A 15,915-nucleotide genomic window follows, 5' to 3' on the forward strand; every position below is an offset into this window, starting at 1 on the left:
AGCTTTGATAAGGAAGATAGTATACTTGCATTGCTTGTTACTGCTCAAATATATGAAAACCACGGCGTAATCTAGACGCCTTTGTGCCGTGTTTTTTCACGTTAAAAGCTGTTTTAGACTGTTAGAATAGCACCCAATATTTACTCTCACCATGCATTTACTTCTTGGTGTCTTTGCTCAACTTTTTTGGGTTCGTCGAAAATCGACTCCAAACCATGAGGGATACCTCATGATTTTCATCGAAAATCAAATGATCATTATTTTCACCTTCAAAATGAAGACTTTTACCATGATATATACTAAATCAAAATTTTTTTTTTGTATTTAAAGTTGATATATACTAAATCAAAATGTTTCTCTCGATCCAAAGCAACCCCTGAAGCTTTGTTTATGAGACTTTCATATGTAAACTCTCGACATTTTTGACATAATTGTTATTTCATATTTTTAAATAGTGCTCGATAAGTTTGTTCAAAGTATTTCTTTTAATCAGCACCATTGGATGCGCCTTAAAAAGCACTCCAAGGAAACTTAAAGAAGCATTGGATGATTATCATATTTTATATAGTCGAATCTGCTAAAATAGTTCGATCGAGTCGAAGATCACCAAGATTTGGCCAATCTAGAACGGACTATGAGTCTGCGGTTGAATTAATTCTGACTTATGGAGCCGGCTGGCAAACTCATGCCCTTCTAATCATGAAGGTAATACAGTAATAGATGCTTTTGAAGCGTATGAAAAGTAGATGGAAAATTACATACCGCTATTGTTAGTCATGCTATTTTTTCTTGCGTTCTATATTTAATAGCCCCAGTCTATCAAATTACTTGTCAGATCAACTTCTTTCCTTTTTGAGGCTTTGAAAGTGTCTAGGGACTGAACATATATTATGTTATGATGGTATGTTTGATGGATACGTTCAATAGTGCAAGTTGCTCATCATATGTAATGCGAATTCTCACACGAAATACGAAATAAACACCAAATAGCCATAGTCGATGGTAGAAGCGGTGTAATGTAATTATATGAAACTGAATCTCTGGTGATTTCTGTGGATGGATTGCTATAAAAGGGTTTAGTGTGTGCGTGGGGCTCGACAAGCATTGGGCGTGATGGTGTATATGTGTATGTTGGATGGAACTGTATAAAGCTGTGATACTTGTCTGATGAATACAGTTGCACATGCCAATTACGTAACTTATTCACATAATACAGTAGAATAAAGATACGTGTTCCATGTGTATACTACACAGCATGCTTGATTGATGTTTTGTAAACAACGTATCCTGTTTTTTAATAGCTGTGCTACAAGACACACCAATCCACTAGAGTTATCCATTGCCATACATTTATTTATATATAATCAACAGTTTGTGTCCTTGAAACTCTTGTTATATGATCAATAAAAAGTACGCCAACCCACTTGCATGTTTGATACCAGTCAAGTACAAGATGAGATGCTACTAATTTGTCTAAATTAGATGAGAGGAATCTGCCAATACACAATATTACACCTAATGACTTGAGTGCAACAAATACACCCTCTAAGCACTGTTCATGATGACATCTGATGATAATCGTGATTTATTTTTGCCATTACAAAAAGATAGAATTAGTTTCTTGTGCTCTGGACCTCTCTTCAATCTCTCAATGACAGCTGTCTGTGGTATTTGTGTCTCCAATGCTGTGGAAGAAAATTGCTACATCTTCATGCCTGGATGTGGACATGTATTTGATAGAGCTTGGTAAGACCAAAGACTTGCTGGTTACAAAATCCAACTGCTGAAAGTCTGAAATAGCATCATGAATAGCTTGGGTGTTGAGTATACGTGTCCCAAATGCAAAAGCAACTACCTGCTTCCTTCGCCCTGTAGACCATTTCAACTTGCTGGCAGCGCGAGTTTTATCGAACACAAAGAGCTCCATAAGCATCTCATGCATGCAAACTGTACCATCACTCAACTGAAAGATGAGCTAGAAAAGACCTACGAGGACTTGAGCGTAGAACAACGCAGCAGAAAAAAGAGCAGCGAGTCCCCCATTGACCTCAATCAGCAACTAGTCGCATTACAAGAAAAGTATAACAACTTGAATTCCAACGAAATAGGTCGCTTGGCTGTTGCTGCGATATCTGAGGAGGAAGCATTTATTACCGTTGATCTAGGATCATCTGATATCCAAGCTACATCAAGACCTAGGAATCCAGTGCCAGCAAAAGAACCTGCCAAAATATGCGAAGAAAACATTGCGTACCTGCAATTACAAGACGACAAAATCAAAGCTGCTCGTTCATTACAATGCTCGAATTCAGGAACTGGAAGCTAAACTGCCAAATGCGCAAGGAGATCAAAAGCAATCAATGAAACAGCATCTCAAAATGAATTGTGAAAGCAAGGCGATTGTAGAAAAGCTGCACACGTTACGGTATACCTCGCTCAAGGCAGCAGCAAACATTGAAGGTTCACAATCTCAAGCAGATAACAATGTAGTGAAGCAAAACGTTGTCATTTCGAAGCTCAGTGCTTCTATCAAAAAGGCCAAAGAGATGTATGACGTTTCCATAAAGAAGAAGCAAGGTAACATCAAAGTTTATGTTGACAAAATCTTCGAATTGGAGCAGACGTTTATCAGACATTTCTAATTTCCAGCTATTAAAAACAACATACCAAGAACACGATAAACGGCTCCCAGACGATAACCAGATGTATGCTTATTCTACGGTCTCAAAAAAAAGCTCAAAAAGGTCAAAGCAAAGCGTGCTATGCTCAACAGGATCAACAGGGCTATGAAGCGAGAGAAACTACAGGAAAAATTAGAACATGTATTGACACAAAGCAGAATATATCGTGACAAAATTGACCCGCATGCAACTATTATTGAGCTAGCTGAGCAAATGAATCAACAGCTGGAAGCATTCTTGAATGAATAATGTTTATTGCTAGCATTAATCATTAAATAAATACCACAATCATAGTATTCTTTCAGAGACCATGTGTTTATTATTATTGCTAGTAATAGTTGGATGGGAGATTAATCAAGGAGTAGAAAGTAGTTTATAGGTGATATGTTAATATGTTAATATGTACAAAAAAAATACGCATGATGTGCTAGGGCGATATTATACATGTTTAAAAACCTGAGAGGTGTCTAATGGTATCTGATAATACTGGGATTGATGCGACAATGACACCTAGCGTACCAAAAATAGCAAAGGCAATAGATGCCGTGCCACTAGCAATAGGATTTTTACTAATGAGATAAGCTGTGCCCACGCCATGAGAGCAACAGCCCATGGAGATGCCAATAGTTACATGATCATCTATAGGAAATGTATTAGCATACCTTCATTATAAAAGTGTTTCTCACCATATTACCATCTCGAACACGGGCAAGTTTCAATAAATATGGGCCAAAGAGAGGGCCCATGATACCAGTAAATACAATGATACAAGTTACTACACTCTCATCAGCACCAAGCACCTTGCCAATTACGATACCAATAGCAGTTGTCACTGATCTTGAAGCCCACACCAAACTATCAGCTGGTGTACATCCAATACCGCGAGCAAACAAAGGGGTGACAAACATGATGAGAAACGCCATGGGAGCAATAGATAGCACGATGATGAGCCACTGTAAGCCACATTTAGTTACTTGGTATATACATCGATTAGCAGTAAACTTACCTCGCGCAATGATCCAGGTCTACTTTTATACACATTGAAAGCCAAAGAGATGATGGAAACATCCATGGCCGCACCTAAAATATCGCCACCACCCGGCCAGCCAACATTGGTCTTTTCTACGAGTGAAATAAATGTAATGCCGGTCTTGTACAGATTTACGCCATGCTTGATATCGAATCCTTTGACTCGTTCAAAATAGGCAATACCAGCCATTGTGCAAGCAGACGTCAAAATAATGGGATGAATGATAATTCTCAATCTGGCCGGTAAACGACGCGAAGCTGAGTACAACAGCAGTGTCATGGTGAAATACAAAAAGAGTCGAAAGAATGGCATTGCTGGGTTGTCTTCTGGCAAGGGCAAAAAAATAAAAGCGCACAAGCTAAAGATGATGAACAAGGTGAGGTCGTCAAATGTTGATTGTTGCATGCACCATAAAGCAAATGAGTGGAGTGGACCATGTTTCTTTGGCCTTGTTGAATTGATCGGTTCGTAGAAAGCGTTGCTATTGCCTGAGCAGCACTCTGCTATACCATCGCCGACAACAGCATTGCTTGAGCTACCCATGTGATCTGCTCTGAGAGATGCGGATGACGGAGAATGATTGAGTGTACTAGCGCAAGAAGCAGCGTCGTCGTCTGAAAGAGGTCGAATGGGTGTATCGAAAGTAACAACAGAAGAGACTCTATTCAGATAAGCGCTGCCTGGCATACCAATCTCCACATCTTCTTCGTCCAGTGTTCTATTTCGATGCATCTTGGTTTTCTCAGTATAGCTGCTAAGCTCCATAGGTGCTGCTAAATCACCCACATCTACATCAAGGTCCTTCTTTTTATGTTTTATCGAAAAAGGGGTAAATAGCACAAGGCGTAGTCCACGAACTATAAATGTACACAATACGAAGCCAATAACATAGGCAACGACTAGTAGGTGAAATGTTAGACGATATGTATACAACCCCAATGCTATAGATCAGACACTTACGAAACACACAAATCATTCTGCCCACTTCATCTCCAGTAGTAGGTGGATTATTGACGATCTCTACTACAGCAGGCACAAACATGATGTTCATGCTTCTTAGCGCAAAGGACGAATATGGATCAATAAATAGCACTAGTTTATCTGTGAATTTGGGACATGCTGTATGGGAACACATGAGCAGAAAGAACAAGACAATCATGCCAGCAACATTGGATGGGAATCTGTGCATATTTGGCATTTGTTGTAGGACTGCACTGACAGCCCAATTGTACATGAGGCCAATACCAAAATATAGAATGTTGCACCCCCATCGAATAGCGTCTTTCTTTATGCTGGGCAATGTTTTGACATAATCTGGCACTTGCTGGCCAAAGAATCTTCGAGTGGCTCCAGAGATTTGATCCGCTTCTCGGTTCAATTTTCTTAGATATATATTCGATGGCATGATGGTATATATGATATATAGAAAAGGTAAAAAAAGAGATGCAAAAGAAGCAAAGAAGAAGAGCAAGAAGAAGCTTTTTTGAAAGGCAATACATATCGGAGTAGGCAAATGAAAAAATGCGATATCAGCAGAGATATTATCTATAGAGTTGGATTGATACGGCATCTCCGGGTTTTACGGGTTGGGATTTAGTTTTGCTTTTCTATTTCTGCACCAGTGGATTGTATCTCATGATACACTGGTATATTGAATATATATAAGCAGGCAAAGACTTGTCTAAATGCACGATATATACAAATAGAGTGTCTGTGCACACTAAAAATTTTAATTTATCACTGATGCTTTTTGACAGCACTCACCAACACACACAAGTATACCCGTCTAAACAGGTTTGTGGATTAAAATGGCTTAGATCTGCTTTGAGTCACAACAACAACCAATGATGGCATATAATGAGAAATATAATTTTGCTTAATTTGGGATTATGTCATATGGCAGTGTCCATCTGCACCAAGTCTAACTATACAAGATGGTCCAACTTTTTGAAAATCCAGGTATATTTGTAAATCAAGATAGTATATTTTTATATCTTTAGAGTGTATTGGATCGCTGCACTTTGCTCAAGGTAGGCACAGCAAAAGGCGATGCATATGCCATTTTAGAATTCTAAACATCTACATGAATCACGCTTTTTTTTTTCTACACTTGACAATGGCGTCTTAATCCGACGTTTTCCTGAACATTTGCATAAACTCACAATTAAAAAGATAGCAAGGAACACCCGCACCTCTAGTAAAAACTGCTCGTCTAGACTACCTTCATAATTGATAAATGTTAGAAGAGGTGGGAAACTTCACCTTGAATATTCGTACGCTGTCAAAAGGGAATCACAAAGTTATGTTTCAACATGGAAATCAAACATCACATGTTACATTAACATTCCTTATTAGGGTTTTTGATAAACCAAATATGGGGCTTTTTGATCTTATCGGCCAATCTTATAGATGAGATCCCTCAGGAGTCAAAAAATCCAGAGCTCTCCAGTAGGAATATCCCATTGACGAATTACAACACATATTGAGTGAGAAAGCCATAGTGGCTACAGTAAGTCTGATTGATGCTTGTGTGGCGATAGCATTAAGCCTTTGACATTGTTGCACTTAATTGATGCAAATGTAAACCTACATAATGGTGTTATAAATTAGTGATATATGTATATTAAGCTATATAAAAATCGTTGAAAGCATGCATGTGAATCTACTGTCACTAGATATTATCAGTCCTCCTTACCAAGTGATGCAATTTATGTACTATTCACGCCATTTTGTTTGCTACTCTTGTGCTTTTCGCATGATTTTTTTTTTTTTTTTGGTTACAGTAACATTTACCACCAACCAGCAGCCAAATTTTAATTGACGTGCCGACATAGTTCTGCTCCAGATTGGCCAAATGTTGATAACTTTCGACTCGATTCATATATTTTTCCAAATTCGACTATGCAAATTGTGATAATTGCCCCAAACTTCCTTATGCTTTCTTGGTGTCCTTTTCAAGGCGCATCCAATGGTAATAATTAAAACAGGTGTTTTGAACAAACTTACAGAGCAATGGATAAAAATATGAAATAACGTTTATGGCCAAAATGTCGAAATTTCGCATATAAAGATCTCGTACACAAAATCTCAGAGGTTGCTTTGGATCGAGAAGAACATTTTGAGTTAGCATATGCCTTAATAAAAGCCTTCATTTTTGGTGTTAAAAACGCGATTGTTTAATTTTTGGCGAAAACCATGAGGGGTGTGCCTCATGGATTGGAGTCGATTTTCGACGATCCCAAAAAAAGTTGCTCAAAGATGTCAGTAAGCAGCCGCTAGGTGAGATCAACTGTTTGGTGCTATTTTGGCAGTCTAAAACAGCTTTCAACGCGAGAAAACACGACTCAATTGCATCCAATTTAGGCTGTATTTTGTATAGATTTGAGCAGCAAGAGGCAATACCAATATGTTGCTTGTCCGTATATGAAGTATCTACGTGTTTACAGATGTGGAACATCACATAAGAGTCAGATTCACAGGTAATATAGAGAGCTTTTATGTGTAAGTGGAGGGTTGAAATGAAATAGCAGTATTTTGATAAGATGAGCAAGGGTAATCGTTAGCGCGAGCTGCCACTGCGCAGCTTGGTTCTTACCGAAGTGAAGCAAAAGTAGAGAGCTATTCGAAGCATAAACACACTCGTATATATTAAAGTGAATAAAATGAGGAACTCGAATTTGAACAGGATATACTTTCCTTTAGGACACCGAGAAATATCTATGATCAACTCAAAAGTGCGTGTCTTACTCTTCTACGATGTTACGCGTTTGAATCAAAGTTGGTATTTCATATTCAAGCAAACGGCATAGCAGCACCGCCTCTTGCTGCTCAAATCTATACAAAATACAGCCTAAATTGGATGCAATTGAGTCGTGTTTTCTCGCGTTGAAAGCTGTTTTAGACTGCCAAAATAGCACCAAACAGTTGATCTCACCTAGCGGCTGCTTACTGACATCTTTGAGCAACTTTTTTTGGGATCGTCGAAAATCGACTCCAATCCATGAGGCACACCCCTCATGGTTTTCGCCAAAAATTAAACAATCGCGTTTTTAACACCAAAAATGAAGGCTTTTATTAAGGCATATGCTAACTCAAAATGTTCTTCTCGATCCAAAGCAACCTCTGAGATTTTGTGTACGAGATCTTTATATGCGAAATTTCGACATTTTGGCCATAAACGTTATTTCATATTTTTATCCATTGCTCTGTAAGTTTGTTCAAAACACCTGTTTTAATTATTACCATTGGATGCGCCTTGAAAAGGACACTAAGAAAGCATAAGGAAGTTTTTTTTGTAGGGGAGTCGAGCTCCAAGTTTTATTTAAAGTCCTTAAAATGTCATGCTGAGGGATAGAAAAGACTGTTGGTGGACCCAATGTCTGCAAAGAAGGGGAATAAGATATTTTTGAATTAAGTTGGGAAAGAAATCTACTACTAATAAGGTGCGACACCTAGAGCCAAAACAGTCTTGCGGAAATCGTCAAAATATAGATAATGGATAGAGTACAAAACACCAAACGAGGACATCAGTACTACTTCAAAAAATCAAACAACTTGCGTTCACCAGGATTTGAACCGGGGATCCTCCCGTTGGCATACGGGAGTTCTACCACTTCGCCCTACCACCAGGGACGCATAAGGAAGTTTTTTTTTTTTTTTTTTTTTTTTGTAGGGGAGACGAGCTCCAGTTTTTATTTAAAGTCCTGTAAATGTCGCTATGAGTGATAGACAAGACTGTTGGTGGACCCAATGTCAGTCATGATGGGGAATAAATTATGGAAAGGAAGTTGGGAAAGAAATCTACTACAAATAAGGTGGGCACTTAGAGCCAATACAATCATGCTAAGTTGTCATACAGAGATACTGGATAAGAGAACATTCACCAAACGAGGACATCAGTACGACCGTAAATAATTAATCAAAATGCGTTCACTGGGATTTGAACCGGGATCCTCCCGTTGGCATACGGGAGTTTTACCACTTCGCCCTACCACCAGGGGCTGTGCATAAGGAAGTTTGGGGCAATTATCACAATTTGTATAGTCGAACTTGGAAAAACATATGAATCGAGTCGAAAGTTATCAACATTTGACCAATCTGGAGCAGAACTATGTCGGCATTTAAATGTTTTTTGACGGCTAGTAGGGCAGGCTAGCAAACTCAATCATGAAGGCAATAATAGATACTTTTGAAGCCAATGGAAAATAGGTGGCGAATTACATAGTAATATCTCTATTTTCTTTTGAAGACTTGCATCTAATAATCCCAGTCCACCGAAATACTTATAAGATCAACGTCTTTCCTTTTCGAGGCTTTGAAAGTGTGTAGGGACTAAAAAATTATTACGTTATTATGATGATATAGGCTTCTCTAATTCCAATCCTTTGATGCTACTTGATCTTCGGACTTAGCATAAGCTATCTTGGCAAGGATCGATCTATATCGCTTTTCTGCATTCCTTGTGCGTTTTTCTATAGTTTCTCTAGTTAAAGATCGATTACAAAGATTGTTAAGGTATGACAACACATAGTAAAGCACTTTTAAGTATTTATTAGTATCGCATGAATTCAGATGACTGCATTGGGTCATGCCGTTTTGAAAGAAAGCTCCTACAAAATTATTCAGGCAAAAGATTTGTACTACTATTTAGTTACATGGAATCCAGGTATTCTTCGAAGAAGCACATTTATGCTTTTAGAGTTAATTATCAGAAGAGATGGACTATTCCAAGCAGATGAAGCAAACTCTATAAATAAGATATCGTTTAGCATTTCTGAGTGGAAGCTTTCTAAAATTATTTACACGATGGAAGCGATGGATTTTCATATCTCACGACATATTGCTTATTGGATCATAGTGTCTTCATTGAGGGATGATATGAAACATGGCAATTCATTTCTCACCGTTGATCGCTATGAGAAAATCATGACACTATTTGCAAGTGAAATACTCTTCATTGAGATCAACATGTAGCTGGATTCATAAATAAACAGCACTATCATGTACCTGCTTCTTGAGTGCATGTGCGTACAAATCAAACCAGTATTTACCAAAGCACTGGCTCCTGAATGATAGACGTGCATGGCCATATAGGGGCCAGTGCATACATGGAATCATCTGGTATCAGCAGCATGAAATTACTTCCATAGAGTTGTATTATTCCCAAGGAGAGCGCTATATAGCACTCAAAGAATATGCGTATATGCGCGCTGATTGATATTTTGCCACGACTCCTATTGATGGTTTATGATAATGTAAATCTAGTTACCTTGGAACTACAACAGCGATGATAGGGGTATGAATATCAATTTTTCCTCAGCGATCATATCCGCCGATCCTCTTCTCAACTATAAAATGGGTCTAGATCGATGCCAGTGATGTACAACAACACGCAATTTATATCCAACAATATGAGTTGTTATGTTTCTGATTGATCTCCTGGGAAGGTGGGAAACAAAGGGTGCAGAAAGGAGAAGGGTGCATAGGGGGGACGTGAATTGCAAATCAAGGGGAGATGATAATATACACAATATTTATAGTTTTCCTGTAGCGATCTGTTTGATAACAGCAATTGTATTGAGATTTGTTGAGACAACAGCCATGTCAACTTGAGTGGTATCGTTCTGTGTTCATGCGTCTGTGCGCCCTTGAAGTGTTTGACAAGGGTACCACAAATGTATGCATATTACAAATAATAAAGCATGAATCTGTCAAACACATTACTATTGTTGATTTTTTTTTTATTTTGTTATTATCACATATTAGTTAAAAAAAAATATTTTGTACGAGATTTGAAGGAGTAAGATGAGGGATAAGGGGGGGGGGATAGATAATTATGTATCAAATGATTAAAATTTATACATGTATATAAAAAAAGTTGAAATGAATGAGAGTGAGAATTTAGAGAAGAGCGGCAACGGCACCGACAACAGCGACAGCAGACAACACTTGGGGAAGGGTCTTGCCAGCAGCAGATGTAGCGAGTTGTTCCTTGGCAGAAACAGCCTCCTTGACAGAGGCAGAGGCAGCAGCAATCTTGGATTCATCAGCAGAGGCAGAGGCAACAGCAATCTTGGAGTCGTCAGTAGAGGCAGCAGCAACAGGGGCAGATGATCCAGAAACTTCAGTAGCCTTGGAGGCCATCTTGAGTTGAGATCTGAGAGACTTCTCCTTCAATTGGACCCATTCAAGAAGACCGAATTGAGCACCACCGGTGGAAGAGGCATTAGGTCCAGGAGCAGTGACGGCCTCGTACAAGTTTTCAGTGGTTTGCTCAGCGGTCCAGCCAAAGATGTTACCAGGAGATCTTTGCTTGATAGAACGATCCCATTCAAGATCAGGGTAGATGAAGTTATGGCGAGCTTCGACATAAGCCTTGAGAGTATCATAGTTGAAGATTTCCTCGACGGTGGTCTTCAAGTAGTTTTGGAAAGTGTCGTTAACAGTGGGGTTGGAGAGGAACTTGTTGATCAAGAAGGCGTTAGGGAATTGCTTGACCCAGTCTTGGAATGACTTGTTGACAAAGTCCTTATCGAAAGGAAGGTTGACACCGAAAGTAGCATCGAAATCTTGAGCAAGATAGTACAATTTGTTTTCGTTGGTATCAATGTAGGCACCATCGTTGGTTTGTTCTTGCCAGTAAGCATCCCAAGAACCAGTGAGGAATTCCATGACCATGAAACGAAGGAATTGATCGTAATCAAAGTATTGAGCAATGGCTTCGACTTCATCATCCTTGGAGAAATCGACAGCAGCGATGGCCTTGGCGAAAGGAGCAATGGCATCTTGGTCAAGAGGAGACTCTACGTTGGGAACAAAGTTATCGTAACCAGTGGCAGGGTTGAAGTCAGCACCGGAACCACCATCATAGAGGGGACCCATTTGCTCAGGGGCTTTACCACCATAGAACATGGCGTTAATGTAAGAATACATGATAACATCATCGAGCATGTTGAAGGTACCCATTCCCTCCTTGTTGATGAAGAAACGAACAAGATTGGCTTCATTGGCATATGTACCAATGTTGCGAGCAATATCAGCATAGAGCTTTTCACGGAGTTGAGTGGGATCTTCTTCCATGTGTCTGATCTTGAACCAGTTACGGTCAGCATAAAAGGTATCTTCAGGGAGAGACCAGACCCAAGATTGTTTGGCATCGTTGTTCTTACGACCAGGTCTGTGGAGACCAAAAACACAGTTCTATAGAATATGATGTTAGGTGAGATGAAATGACACAGAGCAAGCATCAACTTACCTCGATAGACTTTACGGAATCAGGGCCAATGAAAGTGATCTTGGCCTTGTAGGTAGTCTTGGGAACATTTTCAATCAAATCCTCCATCTCGGACTCTACACCAGTGACAAAGATGGAAGGAATATAGTTTGAATCCCAAATAGGATCAGATGTAGAGCCACGGGTCCAAGAACCGTTTGAGAGGATGCTAGGTAATTCGGGAATATTGGTAGCATAGGTCACTTCACGCTCAAAGAATTCGTTCTTGGTAGCATCACCGCCAGAGAAAGAACGAGTAAAGTTTTCAGCCTTACCATCAACAACGTACTAAATTTGGACATGTCAATTTCAGATTGCAATTGCAACAGATGCGACATTGAATGCTTTACCTTGTAAGACGAGTTATCAGGCAAATCAGCAGAGCCAGTGTAGTAAGGGACATCAGCATCAGCAGCCTTTAAGGCGGTCAAAGTACCATCAATGTTGACTTGGACTTGCTTTGAAGCAGTAGGGGCAATGACCTTGAAGGTGACATTGGCAGCATTGACAGCGGATAAGAGTGCGACGGCGACAAAAGCGAGAGATTTCATGTTAGATAATAATTTCCGCTTCGTATAATAAAGTAAAAAAAAAAAAAAAACTAATGAAAAAGAAAAAGGAATTGAGATGCGGGAAATGCTAATTGTATTTATATGTGTTTTTTTTTTTTTTTTTGTTTATTTATTTGATTTTTATTATTAGGTTTATGAATCTCCCCTCGTGTACTAAAATAAGATATTTTCGCGGAGACTGAGAGCAAAGTAAAAAATGAAACTGTCGAGTAAATAAATATAGAATTCATTCCAAACTTTCGCTCTTCAAGAGGCACTCAAACCCAACAAAGAAATAGGAGTTTCAAGGCCATACCGATGAACCTCAATCATTGCCCCTTTTTTCCCCTCTTACAAGCACATCACATCGCACACTCCTCAATATGGGTATGTGTGTTGTGTACCCCATCCCAGCGACATCTGAGGACACGTGCTGTTGATATAAATGTAAAATGTAGAAAATGTCGAAACAGAAAACACCAAATCATCGACACTACATGTATTTATAGATACCATCAGTTTTTGGTTTGGTGCAAACTATTTTCGTATGAAGATGTATCCATTTCACTTATGAAAATGTGCTTGCAAAAGAGGGATTGATAGCCAACATGGCGTGTTTCATTGCAGAGAAAAAAGGTGCTTCGAAATTTATGAAACCAAACGTTACTTGAAAGTGCTCATCACTTTTTTGGACAATTCACAATATCATGCAAGGGAGAAAAAAAAAAAAAAAAAAAAAAAAAAAAAAAAAAAAAGTGACACAACAACATCACCATATACCATGGTAAAACGACAACAAACTTTTTTGCTTCATCTTAAGTTCGGAATAATAAAAAGGGGCAGCCCATCAAAGATGGCATCGCCTCGATTGAGCATTTGCCAGGAAAAAACACACTTGCAAAGCCAAGTGGAATATATTTTCGGGTGTTTTTAGTCGTAATGTAAACAGCAACACCATCATATCGTCATTTTCAACTAATAAATCCAAAAATAACTTTCTGTTGGTCAAAGCGGGTATAATCTCTCTCTGGTTGACCTTTCAACTTTGTTTCAAAATTCGCTTGGCATTTTCAACGTCTAATGTGTTTTCACATCTTCTCTTTTTTTCTGTGCAGTCAAGATTTGAGTTTACCAACTTTTCTAGCATCGAATGCTATAAAGAGGAGGGAGGTGTATCTGCGTGTCATTGCAATTGCATTACATGTCAAGGGTAATAGTTGAATCGACATCTGGCTTTCAATGCTATTTCGACGTACAAAGAAATAGCATAGGGTTTGTGTAATGTTGCGTGTATTTTCAATGCGCATGTGAGCGCTCGAATAACAAGTACCATACTATTCCCTGGCTATAAGGATATTAGGGAATGGAGACTGAGTTTGCGGTGAACTCTGTACCAAAACTTTTTTTTTCCTCTACTAGGATAGCATAGAAAAATAAAACGCTTTCTCGGTTTCCATCACTCACATCCCATACGATATACCTTCTATTCACACTTGAATCGTTTATTGGCTATCCATATTTCAATCAAAAGACATATCTCATCATTATATCTATCGTAATAAACAAGACAACCTCTCACTCTAACTTCCGTATACCCGTTTACCCCTTTTTGAATATATTTGATAACAAAATCATGGATCGAAAATCACGTACATCTCGCTCTGCAAACCTGGATGATACAAATGAAGAAGTCAACCTGTGGAAACAGATATGCATTGCGCTTGCAAAGCTGGAGCATGTACAAAAAGATACAGCCAACGTTGTAACTGGCATCAATAACATTCACACAGCTGTGAATATGGAGCAAGGTAAATATTCACATCATATATGCAATGTAAATGGAATTGATCATGATTAAACACAACGTCTTTATATATATAGGCATACCAACTGTTGTTGGTAATAAGCTCATGGACTTTTACCGAGGTGGTATAGACTTGTCAAACAGTGAATCAAAGTAGGTACTCTTGTATATTTGATTTGAAATTTCTAATTTTACATAATGTGTCATCTTAGAATCATCCACGATATTATAGAAAAGGTATCTGTTCTCATTGCGTTACGAGATGCATCGGAATACAATCATGGTGAGTTGATTCATCAGTTCATATTTTCTAGATTCATGCAAACTAATTATCGTATCAGTCATTGATGGAAAACGAAAAAAAAGGAAAGCTGATAACGGAGACGACTCATCATCATCGGCTGCTTCAGGCACTCACTCTGTTTCATCCAAGAGATCTAAAACGTAATAACCACATAAGTATACGAACCCTATTTCCTCGAAAAGCTGATCTCTTTATGCTAGACACCACAATCTCCTGACACATGGAACATCTGTTGCTGCCAGGCAGCCCAAGCAAAAGGATAAGAATGAAGAGTGGATTCTTGCAGTGGTCATTAGCTACAACCACGATAAGAACAGGTAAAACTACACCTATAGGTTCAACTCAATCGCTCAACCAGATGCATGTATAAATAGATATGAGGTGGAAGACGTAGATCAGGACGAATTTGGCCAAAAACAGTAAATATGTGATTAGTCTTGTATTTGGCATTATAAATAACAATTGACGTATAGACGCTACATGTTACAGCCCCGAAATGTGATTCCTATCCCGAATGTCGATGAAGCTAAAGGCTTGACTGAAATCAACACGGGGCAGGATGTATTAGCACTTTACCCGGGAACCACTTGTTTTTATAGAGCTAAAGTAGCTGCTCCACCCTCCAAGGTGAGTTTAGTCAATGTTTTTCAATGACGGATAGGTATTCATCAGGTCTATTTCCATAAAGAACAAAGACATGAGCTACGGTGGGAATTATAAAGTGCAATTCGAGGATGATAACAATGAGTACAAATACGTTATGCCAGGGCACGTTTTAGAGGTGCCAAAAGTCAAATAGGAAATTCCGCTTTAGTGAACTGTCAGTGTTATTTTTAGATTTTTAAATAAAATGAAAATATCTAAATATGTGATTAGAATCGAACAAGGTGGGTTTTCATGTGGGTCCATATTTGCATGTGTATATATCGACTCTTGAATTGCTTTCATCAGGCCATTTTTTTTTGTCTGCCGTGTTTTCCATGTGCGTTGTCATGGTAACGATCAACAGATGTCTGTGCGCTTGCTTGATTGTACATGTATGCTTAATTTATGCTATTTGACATGATCAGATGCTATAGCATTGCGCATTTTGTGGACTAGCGTATCACTTTTAAGCACTCTAATACATAAACATGCACCGTGGAGGTTGCCATTTAGTCGACAAAAGCCACACATCTTGTTGGGGGTAAAGAGGGAAAGGGGAGCGATGGGAAATCATAACATTCGCATACTGCATATGGCAACCCAACGATCTGGTTTTACAATTCGTACC

The 15,915-nt window shown here is 38.8% G+C and overlaps 4 protein-coding genes across 4 annotated transcripts; 2 read left to right on the plus strand and 2 right to left on the minus strand.

Moving 5' to 3' along the window:
* Window positions 1-1,651: 1,651 nt before the first annotated feature.
* ATC70_003914 (uncharacterized protein) lies at window positions 1,652-2,326 on the plus strand (the record flags this gene model as incomplete). The annotated part of the gene is made up of 2 exons (XM_064823269.1): window positions 1,652-1,746; window positions 1,813-2,326. The coding sequence occupies 2 exons, from the start codon at window positions 1,652-1,654 to the stop codon at window positions 2,324-2,326; spliced, it is 609 nt and encodes a 202-aa protein (XP_064678581.1).
* An 803-nt stretch (window positions 2,327-3,129) lies between these two features.
* On the minus strand, window positions 3,130-5,116 carry ATC70_003915 (uncharacterized protein; the record flags this gene model as incomplete). The annotated part of the gene is made up of 4 exons (XM_064823270.1): window positions 3,130-3,320; window positions 3,376-3,634; window positions 3,688-4,610; window positions 4,672-5,116. 4 exons carry the CDS (start codon window positions 5,114-5,116, stop codon window positions 3,130-3,132), a joined length of 1,818 nt encoding a protein of 605 aa, XP_064678582.1.
* Window positions 5,117-10,611: 5,495 nt separating this feature from the next.
* ATC70_003916 (uncharacterized protein) lies at window positions 10,612-12,534 on the minus strand (the record flags this gene model as incomplete). The annotated part of the gene is made up of 3 exons (XM_064823271.1): window positions 10,612-11,910; window positions 11,966-12,271; window positions 12,334-12,534. The coding sequence occupies 3 exons, from the start codon at window positions 12,532-12,534 to the stop codon at window positions 10,612-10,614; spliced, it is 1,806 nt and encodes a 601-aa protein (XP_064678583.1).
* A 1,633-nt stretch (window positions 12,535-14,167) lies between these two features.
* On the plus strand, window positions 14,168-15,441 carry ATC70_003917 (uncharacterized protein; the record flags this gene model as incomplete). The annotated part of the gene is made up of 8 exons (XM_064823272.1): window positions 14,168-14,342; window positions 14,416-14,491; window positions 14,551-14,621; window positions 14,680-14,782; window positions 14,843-14,959; window positions 15,017-15,061; window positions 15,116-15,269; window positions 15,331-15,441. The coding sequence occupies 8 exons, from the start codon at window positions 14,168-14,170 to the stop codon at window positions 15,439-15,441; spliced, it is 852 nt and encodes a 283-aa protein (XP_064678584.1).
* Between the last annotated feature and the right edge of the window lie 474 nt (window positions 15,442-15,915).

This window comes from Mucor velutinosus, assembly GCF_035048745.1.
Source record: "Mucor velutinosus strain NIH1002 chromosome Unknown tig00000268, whole genome shotgun sequence".
Taxonomy (NCBI): domain Eukaryota; kingdom Fungi; phylum Mucoromycota; class Mucoromycetes; order Mucorales; family Mucoraceae; genus Mucor; species Mucor velutinosus.